General features: G+C 35.2%; 1 protein-coding gene across 2 annotated transcripts; it reads left to right on the plus strand.

The window, feature by feature from the left end:
• Positions 1-6: 6 nt before the first annotated feature.
• SLC38A2 (solute carrier family 38, member 2) lies at positions 7-12,396 on the plus strand. Of its 2 annotated transcripts, XM_005877403.1 has the most exons (15): positions 7-211; positions 491-572; positions 723-838; positions 3,465-3,538; positions 3,640-3,732; positions 3,858-3,939; positions 5,322-5,404; positions 5,810-5,868; positions 5,961-6,107; positions 6,740-6,819; positions 6,927-7,027; positions 7,597-7,721; positions 8,073-8,217; positions 8,330-8,427; positions 9,398-12,396. In XM_005877403.1, the coding sequence occupies exons 1-15, from the start codon at positions 96-98 to the stop codon at positions 9,482-9,484; spliced, it is 1,488 nt and encodes a 495-aa protein (XP_005877465.1). In that variant the 5' UTR covers positions 7-95; the 3' UTR covers positions 9,485-12,396. The 2 variants fall into 2 exon arrangements, with proteins under 2 accessions (XP_005877465.1, XP_005877464.1); XM_005877402.2 differs by lacking the exon at positions 723-838 and having other exon boundaries at positions 119-211.
• The last annotated feature ends 862 nt before the right edge of the window (positions 12,397-13,258 follow it).

Here is a 13,258-nt window from a genome sequence, read left to right on the forward strand (position 1 = left end):
AGGCAGGCGGGCGGGCGGACGCGCGGGGCGGCGCACGCGAAGGACAAAAGGAGCCCAGTGTTACTCGCAGCATCTGATTCCGCCCGGTGCCCAGCATGAAGAAAGCCGAAGTGGGAAGGTTCAGTATTTCCCCGGATGAGGACAGCAGCAGTTACAGTTCCAACAGCGACTTCAACTACTCCTACCCCACCAAGCAAGCCGCTCTGAAAAGGTGGGAGAAGTTCCGTCCTTTCTTTAAAGGCGGCTTTTGCTTCTGTTTCTTAAATTACTGTAGCACTTGGAGAATGATCTCTGAAAGAGTCCCCGGTTGTCTTATTGCAATGACGGTATCTGGCGTGAAAGTCGACCCCCTACTTAAAACTTAAGCATTTAAATGAAGGTGTGTGACAACTAAAGGGCTGTTTTGTGTTAAAGCGTTCCATTGTCTATTTCGATCCAACTTAAGATGTTTTTCTCTTTATGTTTTTTGTTGTTGTTTTCTTTTCTGCAGCCATTATGCAGATGTGGATCCTGAAAACCAGAACTTTTTACTTGAATCGAATTTGGGGAAAAAGAAGTATGAAACAGACTTTGTAAGTTAAAAATAATAAATAATTTGTGTGTCTGGCTTTATGGAGTGAAAGAATAGTTTTACTTTTAGATTTCAAATCTAACTTGCCCAAAGCTGGTTTTCTCCATTTAATTATTGTTATATGTTTGGTTATCGTTTTCCCTCTATGTAGCATCCAGGTACTACTTCCTTTGGAATGTCAGTATTTAATCTGAGCAATGCGATTGTGGGCAGTGGAATCCTTGGGCTTTCTTATGCCATGGCTAATACTGGAATTGCTCTGTTTATGTAAGTATGTGTAAGTAGTGAGTCTGCCATGCAGGGCAGTTAATATGATGATACAACGCGTTTTGGCCCCAGAAACTAACTTGAAAATCATTTGCTTAAAATTTAAAATACGAGAAACAAAAAAAATAGTTTATTCTGGTATATAATTGCATGATATCAAGAAAGCCAGTTAGGGAAAAATAGGACCACAATTAAAACTGATAATTAAGTCTAAAGTCTTTAAGTCAATGGGAATAGTTAAGACAAAGTATTAACAGGTGGATATTTTAAAGGAACTATTGATAAATCCAGGGTAGTTAGAAATTCTATTTGGCAAAAATCTGAAGCAAAAAAATATTAATAAGCATAGTACTTCCAAATCAGTTTGGTAAATTGGCATAGACTCCCCAAGGACCTGTGGCCCCTGCATGTTTAAGGAAAACAAAAAATTTAAAATGTGTATAAGATGTAGTAGTATTTGCTAACCTGAAATATGTTTGTTTTAAGAAAAGTGAGTCATAAAGCAACTGAAAAGCAACCCATATGCGTTTTTTTAATATTTATTCTAGATCTGATTGCCATATGCCATAGCAAAAAATTAATGTTTTAATAAGTACCTGCTTCTAAATGGTATTTTTTTTCTTGGTTGTCAAGTTAGAATTAGTTACTCCTGTGCTTTCCAGCATGTATACCTAGAATAGAGTTTTGGAGCTATAGCAGATTTTAGAGCAGTGGTTCTTAACCATTGTGGGGTCACTGACCCTTGGAGAATGTAGTAGAAAGTATGGACCTTAGTTCCAGGGGAAAAAGCACAAAACAAAAAAATACAGTAAAATTCAGCATACATTTTCAATGATGTTTATGTCATAGGTATTAAGTTTAAGTACATTTGGGCTTCTGGCTAAGTCAATTTCTATGTAAGATGTATGATTGATTTTGTTGTACAGATGAAGAAACATGGAATTGTCCCTTTGTGACAGACATTTTGTTAGCTGACTGGTGTCTTCTCTTCAAGTTATGTTCCCAGCAGAGTAAAATGTTCATGAAAAGAAAAGCAGACCTTTGCAAAGCTCTGCTTTTTGGTGAAATTCCATGCTGAAGTTAAGCACAGTTTGAGCTTTAGAAGCCAGAATTAAGCTTCCTTCATTAACAGGAGGCTTTTGAGACCTCTTACTAAAGTGAAGGACCAGAAATTTACATAGAAAAGCCCCTGGAGTTCCAAAGTTTTTAGTGGGAGAATTGAATGGCATCATTATTAAATATTTGAAAGCCTTCCTAACTCTTACTATAAAAACTGGAAGCAGTTCTTAAGTGGGGTTCTAGTGCAGTATTTTACATGGCATCTCAGTTTCATAGGTAAAACCACAATTCTGATATATTAGCCATGTACTTTGGAAATTATTTATATTTTAATAGGGTCTCTGTGTTTGATGATTATGGTTAAATAGTATCAGGAATGCTAAAGTAGTTTTTAATCCATCAGTATTTTACTCTGTAGCTCACCTTATCCAGTAGAATCAATCTTGAGGTTGAAAGAAAACCTCAAAGGTTCTGAAGTCCATGCATCCCTCGTTGTCTTTTCAGCATAAGGAAAGGAGGACTGGATTTGTCAGCCTACTTTGAAAATCGTTTTTGATTAAACCAACAACTTTGTCTACTTAGAGGTTAGGCTGATGATTGTCCTTTCCCACCTCAGATTTAGACCCCATAAAACATTTGGCATTAGAACAGCAGTTTGATGTCACCACCTATGTTTAACTAACAGACATCAGTTTCTTTGCCAGACCTTATATGGTACTGTATTCATTTTGCTCTTACAGAATCAAAAACATTTGACTGTCTTCTTGTTTGCAGAGTTTAGAGTTTTCTATAAGAGTTTCCCTGATTTTGATTTGTTGTTCCTTCTACTAAAAAGAAATTTATATTTTTCTTGGCTTGCCCTGGGGGAGGAAAATGAAGTTGGAATGAGAGAGAACCTGTGCCCTAAAGGGAAACATTAGGAAACCTTAGTCCCAGTTCTTTTTTCTCCCACCCTATTCCAGGGAGGCTATAGCCTAGACAGTTGGACTAATAAGTCTACTTGTTCTAAATAGCACAGGCATCGTTTAACTTTGTGACAATGCTGGACTTGTATTCCACACCATAGGATGCAATATATATTGTCACATTAGTTGCTTTTCTGATTTATGCTATCTCAGTTTGATCTCAAAAGTACTCTTGTAGGCTGGGTTTCCTGGCAGGTATTATCACCATTTTACAGGTAAAAATGAACTATTAAAGTGCAGACAAGTGGCAAGTATGCAGCTAACGGTGTCAGAATCAAATTATAAGTCTCATAACTCCACCACTTTAAAGCTTGGCTTTCCATAACTCCCTGCATGTTTGGTTCAATGGGTAAACTCCTGCCCTTACTAATACTGTAGAACCTATTTTATTTCCTGAGATATGCTGTAAGTTTTTTTAGGGTTAGGTAAGAGAATATGTTGATAATCGAGCCAGTAGAGTGTCATTCTTGAGGACATGCTATCTAGCACAGGAAATATTAGGACAAGTTCCATATTTAATGTTCAAATAACAACACTGAAGAATTGTCTTTGAATAGAGCTATGCTTGTTTATAACCTCGTACCTTTTCTTTCTCTCATCAGAATTCTCTTGACATTTGTGTCAATATTTTCCCTGTATTCTGTTCATCTCCTTTTGAAGACTGCCAATGAAGGAGGTATGGTAGCATTCTTGGTGTTTCTGAAACAATTATGCCTGTATGATTTTGCTCCCTGTATAAAATACTTGCTTCACACTACTGCGTTCTTCAAATTATAGGGTCTTTATCATATGAACAGTTGGGACACAAGGCATTTGGAATGGTTGGAAAGCTTGCAGCCTCTGGATCGATTACAATGCAAAATATCGGAGGTAAGAATTTTTTGAAAGGTGATTTGGGTAGACTTTTTGCTTTGTGTAGCAGAGTGGTGACACGTTACTTTTGGTGTCACGTGCCACATTTTGCACTTGTAATGGTATAATTTCTTTCCCTCCAGCTATGTCAAGCTACCTCTTCATAGTGAAATATGAGTTACCTTTGGTGATCAAGGCATTAATGAACATTGAAGATACAACTGGGTAGGTGCTAAGTAAGGTTACTCATAAGAAACAATTCTAGTCTAAAACAGTTAGATACATTTTATCAGAGTTGGGTACAAAATGATTATCAGTAAATTCCTGTAAATGTTATTGTTAAAACTGAGAACTTTGGAGAATGAAAGGCCAAAGATGGTAGCTAGTCCTGTAACTCTGGGTAACTAAGTTCTAACCTACATGTAAAAACAGGTTTTCTAAACTTTTCTCTTTATATTTATTTACTCTTTAGAAATTATAGCTGAAAAACACCCCAACCTACGTTAGGACTACAACTTTGAATTATGTTAAAAACCGATTCCTATCTGCTTTTTGTAAATTAGAAATTCTTAAAGCTTAATCTGTGTAAAATTTGTAATATCAGAAATGTATGACCATGATGTAGACATTTTATCCTTCCAGTAAAGTTACTCATCCCAGGCTACTAACAGGTTTTTATCTAAAGTAAACATGGAGGAGATAATTTACTTCCCCACTTATATGCAGCCCTTTAGCTCAAAATCCAGAGGTGTTGTGGTTACCTCCATGCTTTAGAAATTTATTTTGGTAACCTGATCTATAGATACTAGTTTTCTGTTGGATCTTGGTTGCTGAAGTGAGTGGAGCAGAATTCACAGGGCAATTAGAATTTGAAATAATGATTTAAAAGAGAGGGTATAGTTGATGAAGGAAAAATATTGCTAGAACTCTTAGGACTTCTGGGTAGTATTTTTCTCTTAACTTCAGAAGGGATCTTTTGACTAATTTTGGATTTAAGGTGGGTCAGGGTATTAAAATATACTCTTGACAACCTGGAATAAGTCCTGGTTTGGGGATTGTTTTTTTCTGTTTTGTTTTGTTTTTGCCTGTGTATTTTGTCTATGTGTGAAAAAATTTCTTTGTTGAAGTATTTCATATGTACATTTGCTAACAAATTTCTGAAAGTGGCTTATTTTAAAATTTCCTTGTTTCTAGCATTAAAAATTACAAGCCAAAGCCATGACAAAGTTTGGTGTACAGTTTTTCTAAAAATGCTCAAAGATAAGATTACTGGCTTAACAGTGCCTCTTTGTTCCCTATATTAGTAGCAAGCATTTAAGAATGTTTTATGTTATGAATCAACTGGCAGACTTCCCAGAGCAAACAGTGGGACAAAAGTTATACTGTTTCATACCCAATTCCTAACCTGAGTGAACATTCATTTAGCACCAAAGTTAGAGATTTACTCCTGTTTATAGGCTTTTTGAATAAGTGATACTTCCAAACCTATCTTTTTTGTGTATGTTTTTATAGTATTTATATAAAATGAGTCCTGTGAGAAGATGTGTATATTATTCTGAGAATATCTGTGACTGGTTTTGACCTTGTTTTTCTTTTCTTTAATTCAGACTGTGGTATCTGAACGGTGACTATTTGGTTCTACTGGTGTCGTTGCTGCTCATTCTTCCTTTATCACTGCTGAAAAATTTAGGTGAGCAAACCCATCTCTAAAGAGACTTGAAATGATCCTCTTACTAGCTAATTGGCTTTCTCTTAATAGACATTGAGAGCTAAAAAGCTCTAAAAACATATCTTTAGGAGTTGCAGCATACAACCCTCTTTAGGTCTTTCAAAATTCTAGCACGATCACTACCAAGGCACTAAAATATGGTGTTGACATTTTATAATATCGTGTACTTTGTAAATAATAGAAAGTTTTTATTTTAATTATCAACTATTTTTAACTAATTCTATAGCTTAGTATGTAAGAATTAGAAACTTAATATTGTAGCCATATTGAAGTCTTCCAAGCAGAATTGAGTTATTTTATTTAGTAGAGAAAATATATTTGCCCTAAGCCTATTTCATTAAATTAACATTTATCTCCCCCCGCCAGGATATTTGGGATATACCAGTGGCCTTTCCTTGTTGTGTATGCTGTTCTTTCTGATCGTGGTAGGTATAACTTCTTTAAAGCTAGAGATTTTATTTTTTATAGGCCCTGTCACATCATTCAGTTTAACAAATGAAAAATAATATATTTTCAGGTGATTTGCAAGAAATTTGAGATTGCTTGTCCTTTTGAAGATGCAGTAAACAGCACCTTCATAGAGCCAACAGCTTCATTACCCTACATGGCATTTAACACGACTGATGATTCTTGCAAACCGCATTATTTTTTCTTCAACTCACAGGTAACTAAATATAATCTTCACTTTCTGAAAGGAAGATTTTAGGGAAGAAAAGGGGGGAAACTACTGGAAATTTAAAAATAACTCCCAAGGTAAAGGAAGAGGGGTAAGAGCTGCTCTTTAGAAAACATGATTAGCTTATTATTGAGGACTAAGAAGAAAGCATTGGTTTGTGTCTTAAAGTAGATTAAGAAATGAGCCCTAGCTGGTTTGGCTCAGTGTATAGAGGGTCAGCCTGCAGAATAAAGGGTCCCGGTTCGATTCCGACCAAGGGCACATGTCCGAGTACAGGCTCAATCCCCAATTGGGGGCGTGCAGGAGGCAGCCAATCAATGATTCTCATCATCAATGTTTTTATCTCTCCCACTTCCTTCCTCTCTGAAATCAATAAAAATATATTTTTAAAAATGGATTAGGAAATGAAATATATTATGTTTAATAATTGACACATTCAGAAGTTAGGATACTGATCACACATAGTGAACAAATGAGAAGATTGGAATTTAATTATGTAAGGAAAACTATTGTAGGTTTTGATTATAACAGTTGAACATATAAAATATAAGTTGCACAACTGTGATAAGACATGAGTTTGTTACATTGGGATATTGAGTACATTTTTATATCTTTTGCAGACCGTCTATGCTGTCCCAATTCTGACTTTTTCATTTGTTTGTCATCCTGCTATTCTTCCCATTTACGAAGAGCTGAAAGAGTGAGTGCTATACCTATTTTAATATAGATTTATTGGGGGAAAAAATATGTGATTACTGCTATAACTACTGCTAATAAATATTTTTGTTTTTCTTTGAATTTACATAGCCGCAGCCGTAGAAGGATGATGAATGTATCCAAGATTTCATTTTTTGCTATGTTTCTCATGTACCTGTTTGCTGCCCTTTTTGGATACTTGACATTTTTTGGTAAATAATGTCTGTTTTTTTAAAAAAAGAATCACATTGTGAAAAGAAATTGATATTTTAATATGTATAATTCTATTTAAAATTCAACCTGTTTTAGTATATTTCATTCGTGATAAGAAATTGAATTTAGAGCTTAGAATTTCCTATAGTATATTTAATCAATAATTTTTAGATTCCAGGTTCAAAAGTATACCATTAGTCATTTGATGCCATTTTTTATGATATACTTAATATCAATGTTCATCCTACCTTTTTCTTCCCATCACTTTCAAATTATACAACACATACAAATTGTAAGCCAAATCATGGGATTTAGCTGTTTAGCTCCTGTTGTTTTTAATGGGGGTCATGTGGCTAAATCTCTACTTGGTATTTAGAAAAATTTTCCTTCAATGTTATTTTAATTGCATTAACCCTAATTCTAAATTAATCTTATTAGCCTCTTAGCTGGTAGTCATTTTGTGAGTAGCTAATAATAATAACTGTAAATTTTGCCACAAGTTAGATTTTCTACCTAATCTCCAGAGAAAACAGCACACTTAAAGTTTTGTTTTTGTCTTTCTCCACAGAAAAAGTTGAGTCCGAATTGCTTCACACATACTCTAAAGTCTTGGGAGCTGATATCCTTCTCCTCATTGTCCGTTTGGCTGTGTTAATGGCTGTCACCCTGACAGTTCCAGTGGTTATTTTCCCAGTAAGTAATCACTTGCTCTCTTTTCCGTAGGAATGAGTTTAAATGTGAAGATTTGTGCGATTTTTATCTTCTGGGAGAAGAGAAACCTCATGAGAGCAATATGGAATTGATGGTTGTTTTGAGGGGGCTTTTAAAAATACTTTGTAAATTTTTAAAACCTCCCAGGGCATGTTTTTCATAATTGAAGGTGTTACATGATCTTTCAGTGTTCATATGTTTAGAAAACAGCAGTAGATGAAGAGGCACAATTTTATTTAAATAGCTGCTTGTTTTAAATAGATTTTCTATTTGGGTTTTTTACTAATTAAAGTTGAAACTTTAATTCGTTTATCTGTTTGTTTATTTTTGCAGATCCGGAGTTCCATAACTCAGTTGTTTTGTCCAACAAAAGATTTCACTTGGTGGCGTCATGGTCTCATTACAATATCCATCTTGGCATTTACCAATGTGCTTGTCATCTTTGTCCCAACTATTAGAGATATCTTTGGTTTCATTGGTAAGTTTTAGAAAGTATCGAGCTTGATTTAAGTATCAGGAATTTAAGGTTTAAGCAGTGGATGATAAGTGGTTTATTGAACTCTCAAGAAATGGTAAATGTTCTTTTACAGGTGCATCTGCCGCTGCTATGTTGATTTTTATTCTTCCGTCTGCCTTCTATATCAAGTTAGTTAAGAAAGAGTCTATGAAGTCTGTGCAAAAGATTGGGGTGAGTAAGAGATTATGGCTATAGAAACTAATAATCTTCCAATAACAAATTCCTCAACCGATTTTAATTTTAGTCTCTAGGTATCATTTGTTATAGTTTCACTTTTAAGTTTCTAGTAAATATTTCTATAACAGTGTGCTTCACAGATGAAAGATTGGGGGCAAGGAGGTGAAAGACAGTTTGTCATCTAATACATGCTTAACTTAATTGCAAGAAAGTTATTAGATATTAGAGAGATAAATACTTAGCTTCTAGCACTTGTTGAACCAGTATTTTGGGGGCTGCCTCTTGTGTGACAGGCACTTAAATGGGCCTTAAGTATATAAAAGAGAAAAAGATGGGGTGTTTAGTCGAGCAAGAAAACCCATCTTCAAAGCAAAGCTATCAAAGGGTATGATATATTCAGTGTAAATGATTCTGGTGGGTCTGTTTAGGGAAAAAGACTGCTTTTCAGTTTTTATTCTCTACTACCATTCTAGTTTGATTAAAGTACTAGAATTGTTTATAAGCCAATAGCTGTATCTTGTTTACTCAAAGTATATAGTGGCAGTAATTGAAGGGTAGGATTAGAAGTAAACTTCTGTCTCTTAGAAAGACCTGGCCTGGACTCGGGCTGCATTTTAGGATGACTTGGGTTTGTTTTTGTGACCTCAGTTTTTGCTTTGGAAAAATCCAGCCCAGTGCTACTTTACAAAGTAGTTTATTCAGCAAAGAAAATGATTTACCTTTGAGAGAAAGAAATTTAATAGTGAAATTTTGGAAGGTTTCAGAGAGAGTTAGTTTGTATTATAGAAGACTCTTTGATTACTTAAGACCATTTAAATACCTTTAGCAAGGGGAAACTGTAGTTCTGTAAAATATTGCTGTAATTTTAGTAATGACAAGCCCATTTTTAAAAGTAGAAAGAGGAATGTTGAACGTAACATATTTTGTTGCTTGCTGATCAGTGTTCTCTCTGTGCTCATTGCAGGCTTTGCTCTTCCTGTTGAGTGGCGTAGTGGTGATGATCGGAAGCATGGTGTTGATTATTCTGGATTGGGTACACAATGCCCATTAACTGGCACCACTAAAACTTCAATAGTCCATTTGATGCCAGTGTTGAGTCAACTCTCAACTACTATGAAATTTCACCTAATGTTTTCAGTTTCACTTCCTTTTTGAAGTGCAGATTCCTCGCTGGTTCTTCTTCTGAGTGCAGAATAAGTGAACTCTTTTTTTGTTTTTTGTTTTTTTTTTGTTTTTGTTTTTGTTTTTTAAAGGAACTATTCTGTATGATAGAAATGGACATTAACAACAAAACCACGAGTCTCGGGTTAATGGAAGTGACAATTTTATTCCATTCCAGAGAATGGACGAACTCTTAACTTTTATCAAGCCACATGTTTGGCTGTGTCATTGTTTAACTTGGATATTTTATGGTTTTACTTGAATGTGCCTAATGGAACCATTTGATGTGAGAAACAATTCTTAATTTACAGCAAAGTATTGAAATAACCATTGAGAAAAACACTATTATTTTTTGTACCAAAAATATTTAAAGACCTCAGAAGCACTATTTTACTTTTAAAAAAATGCTTTTTTTGAACATTGTCCAAAAACAGTTGTCAGTAAATTCCGTAAAAAAATTTTCATTCTTTAAAAACAAATGTATTATGAAATGACTTGCCTTTTTGTAGGCATAATAAGCCAAATATGTTTTTTATCCAAAATGATTTTTAGAAAAAATGATGTAATGAAAAATTGTACTATGAGTAGGACCATAGTTTTTTTCCATTCAAACTTAACCATTTAAGGATAATTGATTGCCTATTGTTATACCAAATCAGATGAACTCTGTTCATCATTTTTCTTCTCAGCTCCCAAATAATTTAGTTCATTCAGACAAATATTTATGGCTTCAGTCTAGTAGAATGGAAGATAATGTAGATATTTCTGTGGGGAGTAAAATAACTAATTTTGAGGTACCAAATAGTGCAATTGGGTAAAACAGGGTTTATTCAGTTGCATCTGTTTCCAGAGTTGGATTGACAGCTCTGGGTTTTTTGGGCCAGCCCTTTTTTAACATTGCTTCCAGCAGTGGGAAATGGGCATTTGATGGCAATAAGGCCAAAACTATTCTAGCCAGAGTACAACTTTTCAAAATGCTCATCTACTACTGGAAGTGTGAATTACTTGATACTATATGGCTTAGTCATGTTCATGTTTTGTCTACAGTAGAGGTCTAATCCAGTTTACACCGATATTTGAAATAATGTAAGTTCTCTTCATATAGGCCACTGGGTTTCATGCAGTAAGCTTTCTAAAAAACTTACTTGCACTGGATTGTCATCTCATTCTTGTACAACACAGAATTATTTGTTTACATCCAACAAATGGTTAGCTAGGGAAAACAGTGCAACCTGAGTGTAAGTAGTTGGTACAACTGCATGTTCACCCTTCCATATAAATTCCAGTTAGAACTGAAAAAACTAGTTGGCTTTTAAGAGCACATTTATTGTATGTTACGGTGTATGGTGAATATATTATTAAATAATGTGGTACTTTGCTCATCAGGCATAATGTCTAAAATCTAATATACATAATTCCATTAGTGGTTGAGGGAAGCAAATAATGGAATCATCAATTGGTCATCTGGCTGTTAAGGTTTTCTCTTGAACTAAACATTTTTAGTTCTTGGCAAGGGCCAGAAATGGGGCAGACATGGTTTTTGTTACGCATTCTTGTATTATATGTGACTAGTTTATAGATCAGATATGTCTGTACTTAAAGACCCTTGCGGAACTGGAAGACGTCTTGTAGTGCTACTTTGGTGAAACCAATGGTCCATTTGTGTTTGTTTCTACAAAAATAAGTAATTGGGGACCATCTAGAAAGGCAGTGAGAAAGCAGATTCTACAGCACTGCTTTCATCTAATTGGACTTTGGTACTCCCTTCGAATCCAGAACCTCGTCTCTAGTTCAGACCAAGAATTGGTACTTCTGCTGGAGCTCCTGAAAGAACTGCTGATTTTGGATCTAAGGCCTCTCAGAGAACACCAAGTAAAGGTTTACATCCTTTCCTCTGAGAGGAAATACTCCATCAACCAAGAAAGAATGGAAAGAAGTCCTCACAGCTAATCAGTGTGGGGAGGCTCAGCCGATCTTCTTTGGCTGTTTGAGGTTCAAAATCAGTTGCTTAGGATAAATTCCATTGCATGATTTTCTTGGAGCTATCTTGTCTGTCCTGAGGTTCTTGAACAGTGAATTCCCATTAATAAGCAGTCTTCAGTATTAAAACCACTGTCTTGTCACCTCATTTTGCATTACTGTCTTCCGTGGGTGTTTCAGTTATAACTGTAATGTTATTTATAGAACAGCAGTAATCCATTAAAGCTAACCTATTTTTCAATATTTATGATAATCTATGTACATACATTGTCTGTCCATATGTATTTGTAAATAGGTTGTATATAATTCCATGGGTCAGGTTTGGGTCTTGGGTTCAAGTGTATATATTCCTGTAACTTTCTTAACTGCATTTTGATGAATTCACATTATGTATATCTAAGAATTGTCCCCAAATTACCTGTACAGAGATGTCAATATAAACAAATTGATAAATTGTGTAAACCCCCCAAAATTTTAAATATTGTTTAAATTGTATTTGCAATAAACAGACTGGTTAGCCATTTTTTTTATGAAAACGGTGCAAATTTAGATCTCTTATTTAAATTTTAAAAAGATCTAAATTTTCAAAATGCAGTAGTTATCAAAATGTGATCTAGTGTAATGAAATCAAATGTGATCTAGTGTAAGGAAAGACCTTTGAGAACATAGGTGTGTTAATCTTATGTATATAGTGTAAAAATCCCCCTTGTACTGTTAGAGGCCAACAATTCCAGTATGACTTGTTGGCAAAGAGTGCTACACCGTTTCAATGAAACATTGTATGTTTTAACTGAACTAAAATAAATACATGCTTAATCCTGAGTAGCAGTGTTTCCTTTGGGGTAATGGGACCAGCAGTGTCTGATGTATTTTGTAAGGACAGCACCTAGCATATAGGCCCATATGTTATTGATTATAATGATGAAGAAAACGGTCAAGGAAAAGGTTCTGCTTTTAAGTTCCTAAAGATTGTCAATTGACAGGAGGAATAAGAAAAACACTAAACATCATCTGAAGGACCCAGGTTTGAACCTGCTGTAAGTAGGCCAATAGTGCATCAGAATCACCTGGGGAGCTTTAGAATAGCTTTCTGGAACCCAAGTGCCTTCAATAGGATTCCATAGGTCTGGAGGGCTGCCCAGAATTTTTCCCCCATAGGAAGCTACCCGGGTGATAACTGATGCACAGTGTAAGGGGTGCTGAAACTCCTGGAAGAAGTCAGATTAGTTCTACTTTGGTGAATTAGCAAAGAGGAAGTGCTGGAGAGCATTGAATAGACAAGCTGGTGGGTATGTAGATGTACCTTAGTGAAGAGGATTACTAAGATACACAGCATAGTTTAGAACCTATTTAGGGCTCCTAAAGTGAGCTATCCAAAGTGGAAACAAAAAGGGGGTTACCACAGAACAGCAGGTGTGCTTGGGAGTGGTTCCAAAGGCAAGGGGATTCTGCAAGAAACACCCCTTATTAACTTTGGTCAAATGGGAAGAAATTTGTGAGTAGAAAATGCAGCAGGATTTGAGCAATAAAGTTACTCATCTGAGAAACTTTGAACACCTACCATGTGCAACTAAGATGCTCATGGGAAAGAGGGTAGGGTTATGTGTCAGACTTTTTTTTCTTCTTAATTTTCTGTTTTCTTTTTAATATGTTTTTATTGATTTTTAGAGAGAGAAAGGGAGAG

Source organism: Myotis brandtii, unplaced genomic scaffold (genome assembly GCF_000412655.1).
Source record: "Myotis brandtii unplaced genomic scaffold, ASM41265v1 scaffold517, whole genome shotgun sequence".
Classification (NCBI taxonomy): domain Eukaryota; kingdom Metazoa; phylum Chordata; class Mammalia; order Chiroptera; family Vespertilionidae; genus Myotis; species Myotis brandtii.

Coding starts and splice junctions, on each gene's coding strand:
- SLC38A2 (XM_005877403.1), top strand. CDS start 96: ATGAAGAAAGCCGAAGTGGGAAGGTTCAGTATTTCCCCGGATGAGGAC. Junction 3,733..3,857: donor TACAATGCAAAATATCGGAG/GTAAGAATTTTT, acceptor CTTTCCCTCCAG/CTATGTCAAGCTACCTCTTC. Junction 5,405..5,809: donor ATCACTGCTGAAAAATTTAG/GTGAGCAAACCC, acceptor TCCCCCCGCCAG/GATATTTGGGATATACCAGT.